The following is a 17,677-nucleotide window of genomic DNA, read 5'->3' as shown; positions in this document are numbered from 1 at the left end:
CTGGACTCATTGTTTTTTATGCATCCAACTACCGCTGTATCATCTGCTAACATATGACTGCGTACTGACCCATCCAGGCTGTCATAGTGTAAAGTTTGCAGATGATACAGCGGTAGTTGGATGCATAAAAAACAATGAGTCCAGCTACAGGCAGGAGGTGGAACACCTGGAGAGCTGGTGCAGAAAGAACAACCTTCACATCAATGTGAAGATGAAGGAGATGGTTGTGGACTTCAGAAGGAATAAACACACCTACCCCTTGTTGAACTTTTTTTTTTCATTTACCCTTTATTTATACAGGTAGTCTCACTGAGCCACGAGAACTCATTTTCAAGAGAGACCTGTTTAGGAGCAGATGGTGGGGGTTAAGGGCCTTGCAAAGGGGCCCAGAGTGGTGCAAATGAGGGAGGAGGTAGGTGTGGGTGTTTCACCTTTTCCACCCACATTTTGATGTTGACGGTACCGGGAGTTGAACCTGCGACTTTACAATCACAGGCCCATCTTCTAACCTCTTGCGCCACCACTCTCCCATCATAGGAGGATCTGTGGTGGAAGTGGTTTTCAGCTACAAGTACTTGGGTGTGCACCTGTTTGATAACCACAGCTGGGGCAACAACACCACCAGCCTGATCAAGAAAATCGCTGTAATGACACTTCGTTGTTGATATGTGCTGCTGACTATCCATGATGCAGATCTCATGCTGCTGATTATTTTATGCTGCTGTGTTCATTAATCCTCATCTGCTCATACAAAGTCATGTTCGTGCTGCTGTTGTTTTGGCACATTTCTTTTTTACTATTAGTGCTTAGTGTATTCTTAGTTAAGTGGATGTAGTATATTCATAGTTCATGACTCGGATTTTACTAATGTTTTCCTTTACAATTTGTGTTGTTTGTTTTTATGTAAGTGGGACCCTATGCTCATAGTTTTGTCCCACCTCATGTATCACGTGTGGTGTGTATGACAAATAAATCTCTCCGACTCCAAGGACCGCGCTGTGTCTGGGATTTCAGCTGGTAAGTTCACGTTTGTTAATGTTACTGCAGCTTAATACATGCATCAAGGTGAGTTAAACTAAGATGCATGTAACCATAACTTTAAGATATTAGCATGCAACTTTATTTTATGGCTTTCTATGTAGCTAGCTAAAATCAAAAGCTAACTAAAGATTTACAGTAACAGATAAAGTTTAGCTTGTAAAAATGTGCTCATCCATCAGGTCAGCTGCTTAAACAGTTCACGTAATGTTCACTGTTTGTTACTGTTCTCCTCACAGGAGCCTCTGACCCTGATGTGAGAAGGACAAAAGGACAAAAGAAAAGTGAGATGAGGGCCACAGGACAGTCACAAACTTTTTTGTTAAAAGTTTGCTGCCTTTTTCTACAGTGGAGCTGCATGGTGGAGGTAAGTGAACTGTAAAGGATGTTGTTGACCAGTTAAACCGTTATTTCTCAGCCTAAATAATGTTTGAGCAATAATAACACAACCATGTTATTGTTGATGTTTTGTTCTCATGTCAATTAGGGAGATGATCAGAGCCCTAAACCCCAGAGATCCACAGAGAAGATTCAAGAAGAGACACAGAGGTGCAGAAGTCTGCATCATCTCTAACCTCAGTCAATCCAGTGACCTGCTGGTGGGATGTGAGGGACAATATGTCAAACTGACAACCAGGTATCTGTGTGTGCAACAATCATCATCTACAGCCTCAGAGTGAACATGTTCTACTGCTGGAGACACCATCAGCCAGGAGCAGCTTGTTTGTGTCCAGAGAAAGAAGACATGTTGATGTTTCTGAATAAAACCTGTTCAGTTAAAAGATCCTCAGTGTGTAGCAGTGACCATTAGACACTGACGTGTCACTGGTTTGTAACTGGTCTTTTGACCTGGAAATTATTTATTTTTATGTAAGAAAACTGCTTGGAATAGAAAAATACCAAAGTTAAAAAATAAAACTCAAGATTTGCACTGTAATGTGTAACGTAATTTTCTTATTGTTAGAATTAACATTAATTATAAAATTGGTACCGACAAAAGAACTGTCCAGGAACCGATATTGAAGTGAAGGTACCGGTACCAAAAAAATTTTTTAAACGATACCCAGCCCTATCCCAGTGCCAACTAAGTTTCTATACATGTCAGTTTACTTTACGAATCTAAGATAAAGTTTACCTAAATTTTAACATTAATCCTAAATTTGAATAACATCTCTTCTCAATGTTTTAAGCTATCTTACATCATCCACTTTCTGAAATAATGCTATTTGTTTAAGCACACATAATCCATACTTACCATAATTCCACACAGTTGTTTATTGTTCACAAACGTGAAATAAATGTTACAGAATTGTGATTTTAACTGACTGGATTTTCTGTTGTTTTTTAAATTCAAGTGAGGGGGATCACAACAAAGAATCATTATTCCTTTGATCGAGGTCGACACACACTCATTACTTTGATTGCACACCTGTTAACAAGGTGTACAGACCTACTTATTTAAGTATATCTACATATCTCTCCCCCTCTCCAACAATCAGCAGACATTTTCAGTCAGAGGAACACTCACTGGTTTCTTCAGAAGTGTGGGCTTGGCTTCAGGTGTCAGAGACGGGACCCAGAAACTGGGCAGACTCTGGCTGGAGCTGGTAGCTGCAGCAGCTGTGGAGGACTCACCAGAGCTGTTCTGCGACCCGCCCACCTCGTTGTCTTTGTTCTGCCCTGAAGAAAGACAGGTTCACGATCTTTATTCCTGCAACAAACTCTTTAACTGACAACTCTTATCAATGTAAAATGTGTGAGCCTGAGGACGGGACGATGTGTGCCACGCACCTGATGCAAAGGGGTTGATGGGTTTAGACACAATGTTGTTCTCACTGGTTTTAAACCTCTCTGCCTTCTGTCGTTCCTCAGATTTGGACTCCAGCTGATTATTGTTTTTTAGAGCTTTTTTCTGTGTCTCATAAGCCTGTAGTATGACAGAATATAGAACATCTGAATTTGGCAAAGACACCCTCCCGCCCATTTTTTTCCTCCAAAAACCCTACAATTAAAAAAAACCACTGCCTCAGCTCTGCACACACTTAAGGACCATCAGGGGGTGCAGGTAAACATGCTCCTTTTCACCAGTTCAGAATAAAAGGACAAGACGACCTCTGGTTTACTCCTGAACTAGCTGACCTTCTGCACAGGTGAGACCAGCTATGGGCCACAGCGAGAAAATCTGGTTCAGACACTGATTGGTTGAATTTTAGACAGCAGAGGAATAAATGCACAACTTCCATCAAAGCCACCAAACGTAACTATTTCTTATCTCAGACCTCCAAAAATGTAAATGATCCAAAAAGATTCTGGAAAACCATCAAATCTCCCTCTGGCAGCTCTCATTCATCTGACCTCCCATCACAACTTCTCGTTAACTCTGTTCCTGTGTCAAATAAGCACGAGATCCTGAACTGTTTCAACAAACATTTTGTTGCTTCTGGTTCTTTATTTGACACAGTTACTAATGGAAGATCAGCCACTTCACTTAATAACCAAACTTCTACAAATCAAATCCCTCCTACAAGTCAATCTTCAGTTAATCACAGCTTCTCTTTTTCTCCATTCTCAGTCAGTGAGGTCAATAAACTGTTAAAAGATCTTGACCCTAAAAAATCTGCAGGTCCAGATGAACTTCCACCTTATTTCTTAAGGCTGGCTGCTCATATCATCACAGTCCCTGTGACCCACATCTTCAATCTCTCCATGAGACAAAACTCCATCCCAGACACTTGAAAACAGCCTTTGTTCTTCCTTTGCTGAAGGGAGGTGACCCCACCTCACTGAACAACTATGGACCAATCTCTAAACTCTGCATTTTAGCCAAGGTTCTAGAAAAACTGATAAACTCTCAAATCAAAAATTACCTGGACTCATTTAACATCTTACCTCGCCTTCAATCTGGTTTCAGGAAACAACACAGCACAACCACTGCTTCACTGAAGGTTCTTAATGATGTTGTTGAAGCACTGGATGCTAAGGATTATTGTGCTGCACTTTTCTTAGATCTGTCTAAAGATTCTGACACTGTGGATCAGAACATCTTGTGTCATAAACTCTCAGAAATCGGTTCCTCAGATCACACAATTACAAACTACGCAGATGATACAGCTGTTTATTGTCGAACTAAAACAGTTGATAAGGCTTTCCAACGTTTGCAATCCACTTTCGACATCATCAAGTCTGATTTGTTCTGTCTTAAACTTGTCCTAAACGCCGACAAACCAAAGGGATGCTTTTATCAAACAGGAAGTCAGTCCCAGCAATTCTTCCTTTGATTTTATCATGGCACCCCTATTGAGTTTGTCGATTCCTAGAAATATTTGGGTATTTTGGTCCATTCGCATCCCTCTTTTATGCTCCACATAGAAAACTTAGTAAGGAAACTGAAAGTTAAATTGGGTTTCTTTTTCAGAAATAGATCCTGTCGAACTCTGAATGCTAGGAAACACCTTGTGACCGTGAATTTCCTTCCCACGACTGACTACGGTGATATTATTTACATGAACGCTCCTACAAGAACCTTCTACAAGTTGGACATTGGATGCTATCATGGTGCAGTAAGATTCATAACTGGCTGTAACTACCATAACCACCACTGCACCCAGTATTCACTGGTTAACTGGACATCATTAACTTCACGCAGACTCTCCCACTGGTACATTTTCATCTTTAAATACTTCTTGGTCTGCTGCCTTCATACATCTCCTCCTACTTGTCTCTGCGTGAGTGCAGCTACAGCGTGCGCTCTCTGGACATTATTACCTGCAGTGTTCCCTCAATGAGGACTGAACTAGACAAAAGGACCTTCTCCTCCTCCGCTCCTGTTTCCTGGAATATCTTGTAAAAAGATCTGAAGCTCTCGACCTTTGACCTCTCTAAGTGACTTTAAGAAACATCTGCTAAGTTTCTGCAAGAACCAATGCAGACATGTTCTTGTTTTTAGTTTTCTACACCGCCTTACAACCTAGCTGTTATTTTTTTTATGTTACCTTTTCTTTTAAAAACCATTTTATAAAAAAAGCCCAATTTGGACACATCCTTTATGATTGTCTATTCTTGTTTTTGTTGTCTACTGTTGTCATCAATCTTTGTTAAATCAGGTCTCTCATATAAACAAGTCCCCAAGGCTCAATGGGCTTAACCTGTATAAAGATTGAATGAAAAAAAAAAAAACAGTAAACACTATTGAAAAAATGGCAATGCCAGTAAAACTGGCAAACTTCAGTAAACACCAACAAATGAAAGTAAACACCAGTAAACGTCAGTAAACACCAGTAAATACCAGTAAATGTCAAATACCAGTAAATGTCAGAAAATAGCAGTAAAAACTAGCAGACTTCAGTAAAAACTAGCAAATGTCAGTAAACACCAGTAAACGTCAATAAATACCAGTAAATGTCAATAAATACCAGCAAACCTCAGTAAACACCAGTAAACATCAGTAAATGTCAGTAAGTATCAGTAAATATCCATATCTGATCTCAGACTGTCTGTCCTCTGTTTTACCTGGTGGTTCTGATCACTGCTAAATCAACCAGCATGTGCAAAGAGGTTAGATTTCAAATTTACTTCAGTAAATGTTGTTTAGTCAATACACAATCTAAATCAGACAGAAAATGAGGCTTACCTTCATCTTTTTAGCTATTTCTCTCTTCTGGTGAAGAATATATTCAAGGATGGCCTGCTTTTCATACAAATATCCATCTGGGCTGTAAACAACATAAACATCAACAAGGCTGCAGTTAGAGAGCATTTCTGAGTCAGTAGATACAAAATCTTACAGCCTCATTCACCAGTAACAAACTGATTATTATACACAGGACATTGAGACATTTCCTGTTTTAGTCATTTAGCATGGTTTGACTTTGAATAAATGAAATGGAGTTAGACATGTTCTTGATGATCTGTTGTAAATCTTTATCTTTAATTTATTTATATAGGGCCAAGCCACAACAGCAGTCGTCTCAGGGCACTGAACAAAAACATTCATATACATAAACAAGCCAAGCAGGTAAGTAAAGTAGGTCAACTTCCGGTTCTGGTAAGCTGATGGATGGTAGCTCCCTCGGCTTCTCTGCAGTCTTTTAACATCCAACTTACCCGTTTTTCGAGCCGGACTAAAGTTTGTCCCCCTTCCAACCGAATTCGGTGTTCAGTGACTCAGAGAGCCGGACGGGACCATCCAAAAAATTATTTTGGTCCAGGATCGGCTGCTCCCACCCCACCGGTCACTCTGAGCGCAGCCTGCCAGCCAGGTAATCCCTCAAGAGGGGGAGTCGTCGTACGTAGGTCTGGTGTTTTACTTTTCTCTGGACCCCAACCAAGCTTTTCATCTGGACCTTTGTGGTTCTACTTGGTTCCGACAAGGATCACTGGGTGCTATTTTGTTGACTTTCTGCTGGACTGGCTCCTCATGGTGTCTTCATTCAGTGTGGGGGAAGTGTCCCTGTGTCCCCGAATAGGACCAGAACCTAACCGAGCTGGGCTGTGGGGGAATTCGTCCAGAATAGAGCGGGTCTCAGCCTCAGTGAGCAGCGCATTACCTTCAAACAAAGGACTGTCCACCTCCGTGGGAATTGCTGTATTCGCCTGGAGGAAACGCTCTCATGCTTTGAAGCGCCGGAACCGGACCAAAACAGAACTGGGCCAAAGACGACTTCAGCCTCCCTGGTCAGTTCTCGTTGTTGTTCGCCAGAGGTAGCCTCTCGTGCTGTGAAGAGCTAGAGCCGGACTGGAGCAGAACCGGGCCAGGGACGTCTTCAGTCTCTCCGATCAGTCTCGATGTTGTTCACCAGGGTGGCCATTCGTGCTGTGGGGTGCGGAGGAGCAGAGGAAAAGAGTAAAGCACAGAGGTGCGGAGTGAAGCGTGGAGGAGCAGTGCTGTGGAGCAGAGCCGAGGAAGCTGCTCGAGAGAAGACCGGAGTCTGCATCGGAGTTTCTGCTGGCTTCCATCCAAACTCACCTGGATAATAATTCAGATCCGTTCGGGTCCACCGGTTCAGAACGGGTCAGCTGAAGGTTTTTGTTTCTGGATCACGCTGTTGTCCTCTGTTGATCTGAACTAAGTTAGGACCATGCCTTGCTATTTGCCGTGGATTATCAGCCTCTACCTGTTGGTACTGGACCCAGCGTCTGTTCATCATGAGAGCAGCTTGAGAGTTTCATCTTCACACGGGTGCTCCCCTCTGTCCAATTCAAACTCCAGTTGGACCACAATGTTAGACCTGTTGGCCCATTTAATCTATGAAGCTGTCTGGTCTGAGACTTTTCTGCATCAGTCCCAAAATCCCCATCATTTTCAAATTTGTGACTAGCTGGGGTCATTGAACCTTGTTAACAAATCTGGACCTACCTCTCCCTGCAATCTTCATTGTTTCTGGATTCTGGGAAATCACATCTTTTTTAACTTTTCTCATGGTGCGATTATAGGGGCTAATTGTCACACTATGAACTCCTGTATTTACACCAGTCTAAAAAAAAACAAGAAAATGTCTGATAATAAGATAAAGATTTCAGGTCTGATAAGGATTTCATAAATGAATTCTGACATCCTGGCTGTAATCATCTTAAGCCTCCCTGGTAAGGTCTATTAGGGGGTTCTGGAGAGGAGGGTCCGTCGGATAGTCGAACCTCGGATTCAGGAGGAGCAGTGCGGTTTTCGTCCTGGCCGTGGAACACTGGACCAGCTCTACACTCTCAGCAGGGTCTTGGAGGGTGCGTGGGAGTTTGCCCAACCAGTCTATATGTGCTTTGTGGACTTGGAGAAGGCGTTCGACCGCGTCCCTCGGGGGGCCCTGTGGGGGGCCCTGTGGGGGGCCCTGTGGGGGGTACTCTGGGAGTATGGGGTACCAGGCCCTTTGATACGGGCTGTTAGGTCCCTGTATGACCGGTGTCAGAGCCTGGTCCGCATTGCCGGCAGTAAGTCGGGCTTGTTCCCGGTGAGAGTTGGACTCCGCCAAGGTTGCCCTTTGTCACCGATTCTGTTCATAACTTTTATGGACAGAATTTCTAGGCGCAGCCAAGGTGTTGAGGGGATCCGTTTTGGTGGCCTCAGAATTGAGTCTCTGCTTTTTGCAGATGATGTGGTCTTATTGGCTTCATCAGATCGTGATCTACAGCTTTCGCTGGAGCGGTTCGCAGCCGAATGCGATGCGGCCGGGATGAAGATCAGTTCCTCCAAATCCGAGGCCATGGTCTTGAGCCGGAAAAGGGTAGAGTGCCCTCTCTGGGTCAGGGAGGAGGTCCTACCCCAAGTGGAGGAGTTCAAGTATCTTGGGGTCTTGTTCACGAATGAGGGAAAAATGGAGTGTGAGATTGATAGGCGGATAGGTGCAGCGTCTGCAGTGAAGCGGGCGCTGTACAGGTCTGTCGTGGTGAAGAGAGAGCTGAGTCAAAAGGCGAAGCTCTCAATTTACCGATCGATCTACGTTCCCACCCTCATCTATGGTCACGAGCTTTGGGTTGTGACCGAAAGAATGAGATCTGGGATACAAGCGGCCGAAATGAGTTTTCTCTGCAGGGTGTCTGGGCTCTCCCTTAGAGACAGGGTGAGAAGCTCGATCATCCGGGAGGGACTCGGAGTAGAGCCGCTGCTTCTCCACATCGAGAGGAGCCAGTTGAGGTGGCTTGGGCATCTGTTTAGGATGCCTTCTGGACGCCTCCCTGGTGAGGTGTTCCGGACACGTCCCACCGGAAGGAGGCCCAGGGGAAGACCCAGGACACGCTGGAGGGACTACGTTTCTCGGCTGGCCTGGGAACGCCTTGGGATTCCCCCGGAAGAGCTGGCCCAAGTGGCTGGGGAGAGGGAAGTCTGGGCCTCCCTACTTAGGCTGCTACCCCCGCGACCCGACCCCGGATAAGCGGAAGAAAATGGATGGATGGATGGATGGCTGTAATCACACCGAAATATGATCGTGTTTTGATCATTATGACTTTAATATTCATGTTTGTTGTCGGGAGAAGCCCTTGGTTAGATTTATTGGACTCATTTGATCTGGCTCAGCGGGTGGACGGTCCCACCCAGGAGCGCGGGCACACACTGGACCTTGTTTTAACACAATGTGACTGTTAGTAGTTCTGAAATTGGTGATAATGTGTTTTCAGACCACATGGCAGTCCTGTTAGAGTTCACCTCCCCCAGTCTAACTCCTAAAACGGGCGCTGCTGCAAGTCACAGCCGGGCCATTAACCGCTTCACTGCCACAAGTTTCACAGATGTCTTTAACTCTGAAATGATCAATCAGCCCCCATTGTTTCCTACCACCACTGATGAGCTAACCTCCCAGTTCAACTCTGTATGCTTAAAGGCTCTGGATCATGTTGCTCCTTTAAAAACCAGAAAAACGAAACTCAGATCAGAACCTTGGCTTAATGACGTCACTAGGGCTGCAACAACGAATCGATAAAATCAATAAAAATTGATGATTCAAAGTGTTGGCAACGAATTTCATTATCGATTTGTTGTGCCACGCAATTAAGCGTCTTTCACGGTGCTGGGGAGCCGCTTTGTTCACCATTGTCAATGCTGACTGACTGAATAAAGTTAAAAAAAACAACAACTCTGCAGCACGAGTTGAACAGAGCGAGGGTGAAGGCGGACGCAGAGCAGAGGCTGTTTTCAAAGGAAATTAAATAAATTTTACAAATGAACGACGCAGAGGAAACTGTTCGACTCAAGTCCTCCAAAGTGTGGGAGCTCTTCACAAAGATAAAAACTGAGAAACATGCAGCTTTGAAAAGTGATGACACGACATGAGAGAACCATGCTGATGAATATCCTGATGCATGCTCAATAATCCAGGTAGAAAAATCTAAAAAAGTTAAATCTGGTCCTCTGGACATTCAAAAAAACAAAACAAAAAAATTGTAGAAACGCTATTTATAAGACTGAGCTGAATACAGCACCTCAGACCAGTGTTTCCCCTACCACTATACAGGCGGGGTGCCTCACCCCGCCAACAAAACTGAGCACCCCGCCTACCAAACTGAACTTGCCCCTCCCACCCCCACCTGGCACTGACATATCACTAAGGTAACGGCACAAAATACAGGTTCTCTAGCTAAAAAGCCCAAGGTAGCACTCACATTGCCTCTTCCCTCACGATGAACGCCCCCCACCATCGCTCAAAAACTGTTAGTACAAGCTGCGCTCAGACATGTCTCCGTCCCCCCATCAGCAAAAATCATGGATGAGATGAGCACCCCGCCATGGCAAGCTAACTAAGGGAAACACTGCAGACTGAGGAAGTCTTTCGGATGAAAGACGAAATGTTTCTACAATTTTTTTGTTTTGTTTTTTTGAATGTCCAGAGGACCAGATTTAACTTTTTTACACACGCTGATGAAATGTAAACATGTTGGAGTCATGAGGATGATGAAGGAGCAGCAGAAGATACAACTCGTATGTTGCAGGTGAGTCTCTACAATTTAACACATTGTTCTGTTTCCAAAGTGAAAAAACGTAACGGCAGTCTGTCTGAAGATGAAGCTGTTTGTTTGTTTGTTTGCAGATTAATGACGGTGATAGAGAACGTGTTACTTTTTATTTAATTTAATTGGTACAAGCAGTGTTTAAATGTGATTTATAAATAAATCTAACACAAAGATAATAATTTAATGATTGAGCTTCAACTTTTAATTTGCTGGCAAAGTCTGAAGACACTGCAGGTATGGCAGGATGAATTGCATTTAAACAGGAATTAAAGTAATTTATTACATCTACTCAAATATGTGTAATTAAGTATTTTATATATGTGTGTGTGTTTAATTTCTCTTTGGACTTCTTATTTGCCTGAACCTAACACTGTAAGTGAAACAAGACATTTCTTGAGTTGCTGTAAATTATGATATAAAACATATTTACTGTCTCATTATAGAAAACAACAACAAACAACAACATCCTTCATGATGGACAGACATCATGGACACCACAGCAGCAGCTGTCTTCACTGAAACATCCTGAACATGATCGTCACTGACATGAGGCCTCTGTCCATGGTTGAAGACGAAGGTTTCACTACAATAATCCACACTTTTAATCCAGGTTACAATAATCCACACTTTTAATCCAAGTTACACTCTTCCCTCAAGGACATAAATTTTATTCATTTTAAAAAAGTACAAAACAATTCCATAACAATATAAAAAAGATACAAAAGATTTAAAATGAAAGGCAGCAGAAAGAAGAAAAAATCTTATTATATCTGCCCCTTTTTTCAAACAATTATTTCAATCATAATAATTTTCAAGTAACAGAACAAAATGAATAACTTTCTAATTTTTCTAATTCTAATACAAAACACACACTAATCTACTTCATATATACTTTTTTAACAATTCAGCTTTGATCTTTTTCTTAAATGTTCACATTGACTTGGCATTTTTCACATCACTCTCTAGACCATTCCACAATCCAACTCCTTGGATTGAGGTAGACCTTCCCTTCAGACTAGTTCTGAATGTTGGTTTGACAAATATCTCTATCCCCTTAAGATTATAACAACTTTGTCTTTTAACAACATTTCTTTGGATATTTAATGGTAATGTGTTATTTTGAGCCCTATACATAACTGATAAAATACTGTAATCTACTAAATCATGGAACTTCAATAAGTTCAGTTGATAAAATAATGTGCTTGATGGGTGACTGTAATGCTTTCTGGTGATGATTCTTACAGCTCTTTTCTGTAAAATAAAAATAGGTTTTGTAAATGTTTTACACGCTTTCCCCCAAACATCAATGCAATAGATTAAATGTGGAACAATGATTGTGTTATACAACATGTACAGAGCTTTATCATTTAATAATTCCCTGACTTTGTATAGTACTGCAATAGATTTAGATATTTTTGTTCTTACAGAATTGATGTGATTTTTCCATGTTAGCTGTTCATCAATGATTACACCCAAAAATTTCATCTCATTAACTCTACAAATCTCAACACCCTCAATTCTAAATGGATCATCAACAGTTCTCTTTTTGTTACTAAATATCATGTATTTAGTTTTATCTAAATTTAATGATAATTTATTAAGTTTAAACCAAGTTTGTATTTTATCAAATTCTGTCTTCATCAATTTCAACATCCGTTTTACATCTTTACCCAAACAAAAAAATGTGGTGTCATCTGCAAAAAGGACACATTTGAGGAGTCCTGATACATTCACTAAGTCATTCACATATAAAATAAATAACTTTGGTCCAAGTACAGAGCCTTGAGGAACTCCACAAGTGATATTGCACAGGTCAGATCTTACACCATTTATTTGTACAAACTGTTTCCTATCTTTTAAATAGCTAGATACCCAGTGTAATGCTGGTCCTCTTATACCATATTTATTTAATTTTTCAAGGAGAATAGTGTGGTCAATAGTATCGAATGCTTTTTTTAAATCAACAAAAATACTAACACAATACTGTTTTTGATCGACAGCAGTAGTTATTTGTTCTATTATTTCCATGAGAGCCATTGATGTAGAGTTTTTTGCTCTAAACCCATACTGACTGCTACTTAGAATGTTTTGTTTAGTAATAAATTTATCTAATCTGGTCACAAACAGTTTTTCTAGAATTTTTGAGAACTGTGGTAATAAGGATATTGGTCTATAATTATTGAACACACATTTATCACCATTTTTAAAGAGAGGAACTACCTTTGCTACTTTCATATTGTCTGGAAATATTCCTTTTGAAAATGATAAATTACAAATATATGTAAACGGCTCGATAACATAACTCATTATGTCCTTTACAAACATCATATCCATGTCCACCCAGTCTTTTGATCTCTTATCTGTAAGATTTTTTACAACATTCATTATTTCTTCTTTGTCAGTTCCATTAAGAAAAATACTGTTGTCACAACTTATAACTGAATGGTTCACATTATTGTCTACTTTTGGTATTTTAGCAGCAAGGCTTGATCCAACGTTCACAAAATGATGATTGAATCCATTTACAATTTCATTTTCATCATGGATTTCATCATCATCCTTCAAAAAATATTGTGAAATACCTGTTTTTGCTTTATGACTTTTCAGAACACTATTTATTACTCACCATGTAGCTTTCATATCACCATTACTTTTATTTAATAAATCACTATAATATTCCTTCTTGTGTTTCCTTATAATCACTACTAATTTATTTTTATACTTCTTATATTTATCTTCAGCCTCTTGTGTTCTCAGTTTCAAGAAACATGTAAACAAATAATTATTTTTTTACAAGCATTTCTCAACCCTTTCATCATCCATGGTTGGTCAACAACATTTCTCTTTGTACAATTATTTTGCACACAATTCTTTTCATATAGAGCTCCTAAAATATTCATAAACTCATCATATGATCTGTTCACATCATCAACATACACGTCTTTCCAGCTTTGTTTATGTAAATCATCTTTTAATTTGTCCAATGCTTTTTTTGATGTGTTTATTGTTTTTTCCTTAATTGTAATTTCTTTTGTAATGCTTTGATCATTTTTATAAATCATGAAAACTGGTAAATGATCACTCAAATCACTCATTAAAATACCTCCCATCACATCCCCATTTTTTATATTTGTGAAAATATTATCGATTATTGTAGCACTATGAGTTGTAATTCTTGTTGGTTTTGATATTAACGGATAAAGATTTAAACTATACAATGAATTTGTAAATGTACTGATGTTATTTGAATCTGTTTTATTTCCCAGGTCAATATTAAAGTCTCCACGGAAAAAAAATGCTTTTATTAAAACTCTTGTCCAATAGTTGTACCATTTTATCAGTGAATATTTCTATATTTTATCCTGGAGATCGATATACACAACTTATCAATATGTTTTTATCATTCTTGTTTATTATTTCTATTGTTATTATTTCCATGATATTATCAACAATTATTGACATTTCATTAATTAATTTACATTTTATTTCATTTTTAACAAATAGAGCCACTCCACCACCTCTTTTGTTGCTTCTGTTCACATGATATAATTCATACCTTCCATGTGAACATTAGTTGTGTTTTCATCGTTGAGCCATGTCTCTGACAGTGCTATTATTGTAAAGGTTCTGTTTAGCTGTTTTAAATAATCTGTTATTTTGGATATATTTGCATTTAAACTTCTACTATTGAAGTGAATAATAGAGAGACCTCCATTTGTTATATTGATGTCATTAAACTGTTCTTCATTGTAATATTCACAGTCTTTTATTGCAGGGAAAAAATTTGTATCAATCGCATCTTCAACATTGTATATTTTAAACTCAAAGTCTTCGTATGTTGCCATGTTTTAATGTATTTGTTTGTTTTATATTTGTTAATTTCTTGTTAGTGAAGTTATGTCAATTATTTATCATCTGTCCTCTCCTGAGCTCATTTTAGTTTTTCCAGATCCTTCAGGTCTTTTATTATTTTAGCCTGAGATCCTTCCTGTAGTTTGATCCAGATGTTTCCATTTCTTGTCCAAGTTGATGCTATTTTTTTCTGTTTTTTTAACAACCTTGCTTCTCGTGCAATATTTCCATTTTTTTTAGTTAGGTGTTTGTTCATGTAAACATTTGTTCCCTTCAGTTTTTTTGCATTATTACCTTGTTTCTTGATTTCCTGCTAATGAACCTGATGACTATGGATGGTTTGGCTTTATCTGATTTGTTGGGCAGGGTGTGACAGATTGAAATGTCCTCATGTTCGATGTCAATGTCTTTGTTTTGTAAAAAATTCACTACTTGCTCCTCCAGAGTCTGTAGTTCTTCCTGTGGTGCATCTTCTGCTGTGTTAGTACCAGCAACAACTCTTGCATAAGTTCGGTTCCTAACTTCCAGTCCAGTGATCACCAAGTTGTCTAGTCTTGTGTATTGTTCCATGTCGTCTACTTTCTGTTCCAGTTCAGCTATTTTTCTGTCTTTATTAGTCATCAGTTCTTTCAATTGTCTCACTTCTTCAAAACAGTCCTGTCAGTAATTCACATTTAGCTGATACTTTAGTCAGTTCAAAAAGTTCAAAGATTTTTTAACTTCCTCCATATCTTCTGAAATATTTTCCGACATTTGTCTCTTATCTCTGTGTTTGCTCGGCATTACTCACGATACTTCTGGATTATTGGTCTCAACGCTCAGAAGCACAGGATCCAGTCACGAGGTTCACAGGCTATTGTTGTTAGCCACGAGGTTCACAGGCTTATGTTGTTAGCCGAGGCCTAGCGGCAACAACCTCCAGGTCCCACGCGGTACCACGATTCACTCGGTCCAGAAGTTCGCAGCCCCATCGGTGACAGACCAGGTCCCGGTTTCAACAGCTCCCAGATCTGACAGCTGTAGCTCGGCTCCCTTGGCCTCAGCTGCTCGCAGGTCCAATCGGCGGCAGACCGGTTCTCTGCTTCAACAGCCCCCAGGTCCGACAGCTGCAGTTCGGCTCCCGCGGTTTTCAGCGGCTTGCAGGTCCAAACGGTGGCAGAGCGTGTCTTCACTGTGACAACCCCCAGGTCCTCTCACTCGATCCAACGGCTAGCGGCGGTGGCACTCACCCGGCCTCACTGGCCGAAGCAGCTCCCAGGCCGGCTCGTTAGCTCAACTCGTGGCTCAGCTTCCACGGTTCAGAGTGCGAGGACTTCCTTCTTCCACCTGTTCCATATATATATATATATGTATTTACACACACACACACACACATACATATATATATATATATATATATATATATATATATATATATATATATCCAAGTTTGAAGTCAGTTTGGAGTCAGTTTGTATAGTTAGTTAGAGATCGTCAGGAGCTCAAGTCAACACGTCCTACTCCATCTCCGCCATCTTGAAATTGAATATTGAATATTATGCAGGTATAAAGACACATTTGTATATATTTTTGTGTACATTAATTTTTTTAAGCTATTTGACTAACTTTTATTTTTGTTATTCAATATTTTACTAACAGAATAGTCAAGTAGCAACCTGTTTTTTGTGCAAATTGCTATGTCAGTCAAATGCTCAATTTTGGAATAAAGAGGTGGAAATTAAAACATTTGTTTTTTTTAGCCGATCCATCGATTAACCAAAAACTTAATCGGACGATTAATCGATTATTTGAATGATCATTAGTTGCAGCCCTACTTGACACTTTGAAAATTCTGGTCCGTTCTTCTGGGGCAGATATAATCTTCATTTCTAAATCCTGGCTAAACAAATCTGTCTTGAATAATGACCTGGCAATTGATGGATTTTGGGGGGGGGGGGGGGGGTTCGCTACATCAGAGATACCCTGGACTCTATAGTCTTGTATCAAACAAAACTGTGAAAAATTCAAGGAATGTTGCCTGTCATCTGTCAATCTGACCCTACTCATCGACTCTCCAACCAGATGGAACAATAAATGTCCTGAAAAATCCTCCATCTTAGACCTATTTCTAACAAATATGCCTCACAAATTCCCCGGTATAGGTGTTTTTGCCGATATTTTAAGTGATCATTGTGTAATAGCAGCTCTCAGAGACACCAAACTTCCACATCCTAAACCCAGAGTAATTCAAAAAAGGGATTTGAAACATTTTTGTTAACAGACTTTGTTGTTTTTGTGAACAGTCATTCATTGGGATTTATCTCACTTTGACTAGCATCGTTTCAATCAGTCGACAACATGAACACCGCTTGGAACTACTTCCATAGTAATTTCATTTATTTTGTAAACAAACATGCTCCTTTCCGCAAGTTCAGAATGAAAGGATGAGACAGCCCTTGGTTTACTCCTGAGCTAGCCGACCTCCTGCACAGGAGAGATCATCTTTGGGCTGCAGCGAGAAAATCTGGCTCAGACACTGATTCCTTGAGGTTTTGGCAGATGAGGAATAAATGCACAACTTCTATCAAAGCTGCAAAACATAACTATGTCTTATCTTAGACCTCCAAAAATCTAAATGATCCTAAAAGATTCTGGAAAACCATCAAATCTCTCTCAGGCAGCTCCCAATCATCAGACCTCCCATCACAACTTCTTGTTAACTCTGTTCTTGTGTCAAATAAGCACGAGATCCTGAACTGTTTCATTAAACATTTTGTTGCATTTAGTTCTTTATTTGACAGTTACTAATGGAAAATCAGCTACTTCCCCTAAAAGTCAAACATCTACAAACCAAATCTCTCCAACAAGTCAATCCTTCGTAAATGTTGGTTACGTACTGTAACCCCAGATTCTAAGAGTATAGGCGTAGCCCTTTAAGGCCGTCACTTGTGGGTTTTATCCCGTCATGCAAAGCATCGCACTGAAAAATTTAGTCCACGCCCACCTGTCGTGTGGGCCCCACCTGGTCCGTATAAATTACGTTGAGAGCGGATAATCGGCTCCCAAATAGCTTTTTTCTTCAGCCATTTAGCAGCCAGTGAGGCCCAGAGCTTAAAGGGCTACGCCTATACTCATAGAATCTGGGGTTACAGTACGTAACAAACGTTCCATTTTGTATAGGCTTCGCCCTTTAAGGTTGTCGCTTGTGGGTTAAGGGCGAAGCAGGATGTAGTCTTTGCCTCACTGGGTCCATTCGAACACCGTACGAAGCGCCCGCTTGCTACTTTGTAAAATGTGTCATTGAGGGAAGAGTGTAACCTGGATTGAAAGTGTGGATTATTGTAACCTGGATTAAAAGTGTGGATTATTGTAA

The 17,677-nt window shown here is 40.3% G+C and overlaps 1 protein-coding gene across 1 annotated transcript in view; it reads right to left on the bottom strand.

Annotated features, from left to right (window-relative positions):
• Positions 1–17,677, bottom strand: part of LOC119422007 (nitric oxide synthase interacting protein) — a gene marked incomplete in the record, with an annotated part of 45,588 nt that overhangs the window by 21,351 nt on the left and 6,560 nt on the right. Inside the window, 3 exon segments of the mRNA XM_037689352.1 lie at positions 2,567–2,718; positions 2,830–2,965; positions 5,669–5,750. Coding sequence (XP_037545280.1) covers positions 2,567–2,718; positions 2,830–2,965; positions 5,669–5,750 — 370 coding nt within the window.

The sequence above is a fragment of the Nematolebias whitei genome, chromosome 15 (genome assembly GCF_014905685.2).
Source record: "Nematolebias whitei isolate Nwh7 chromosome 15, NemWhi1, whole genome shotgun sequence".
NCBI classification, from domain to species: Eukaryota; Metazoa; Chordata; class Actinopteri; order Cyprinodontiformes; family Rivulidae; genus Nematolebias; species Nematolebias whitei.
The sequence above is the reverse complement of the archived record's forward strand: the minus strand, read 5'-3'. Positions and strand labels throughout refer to the sequence as shown.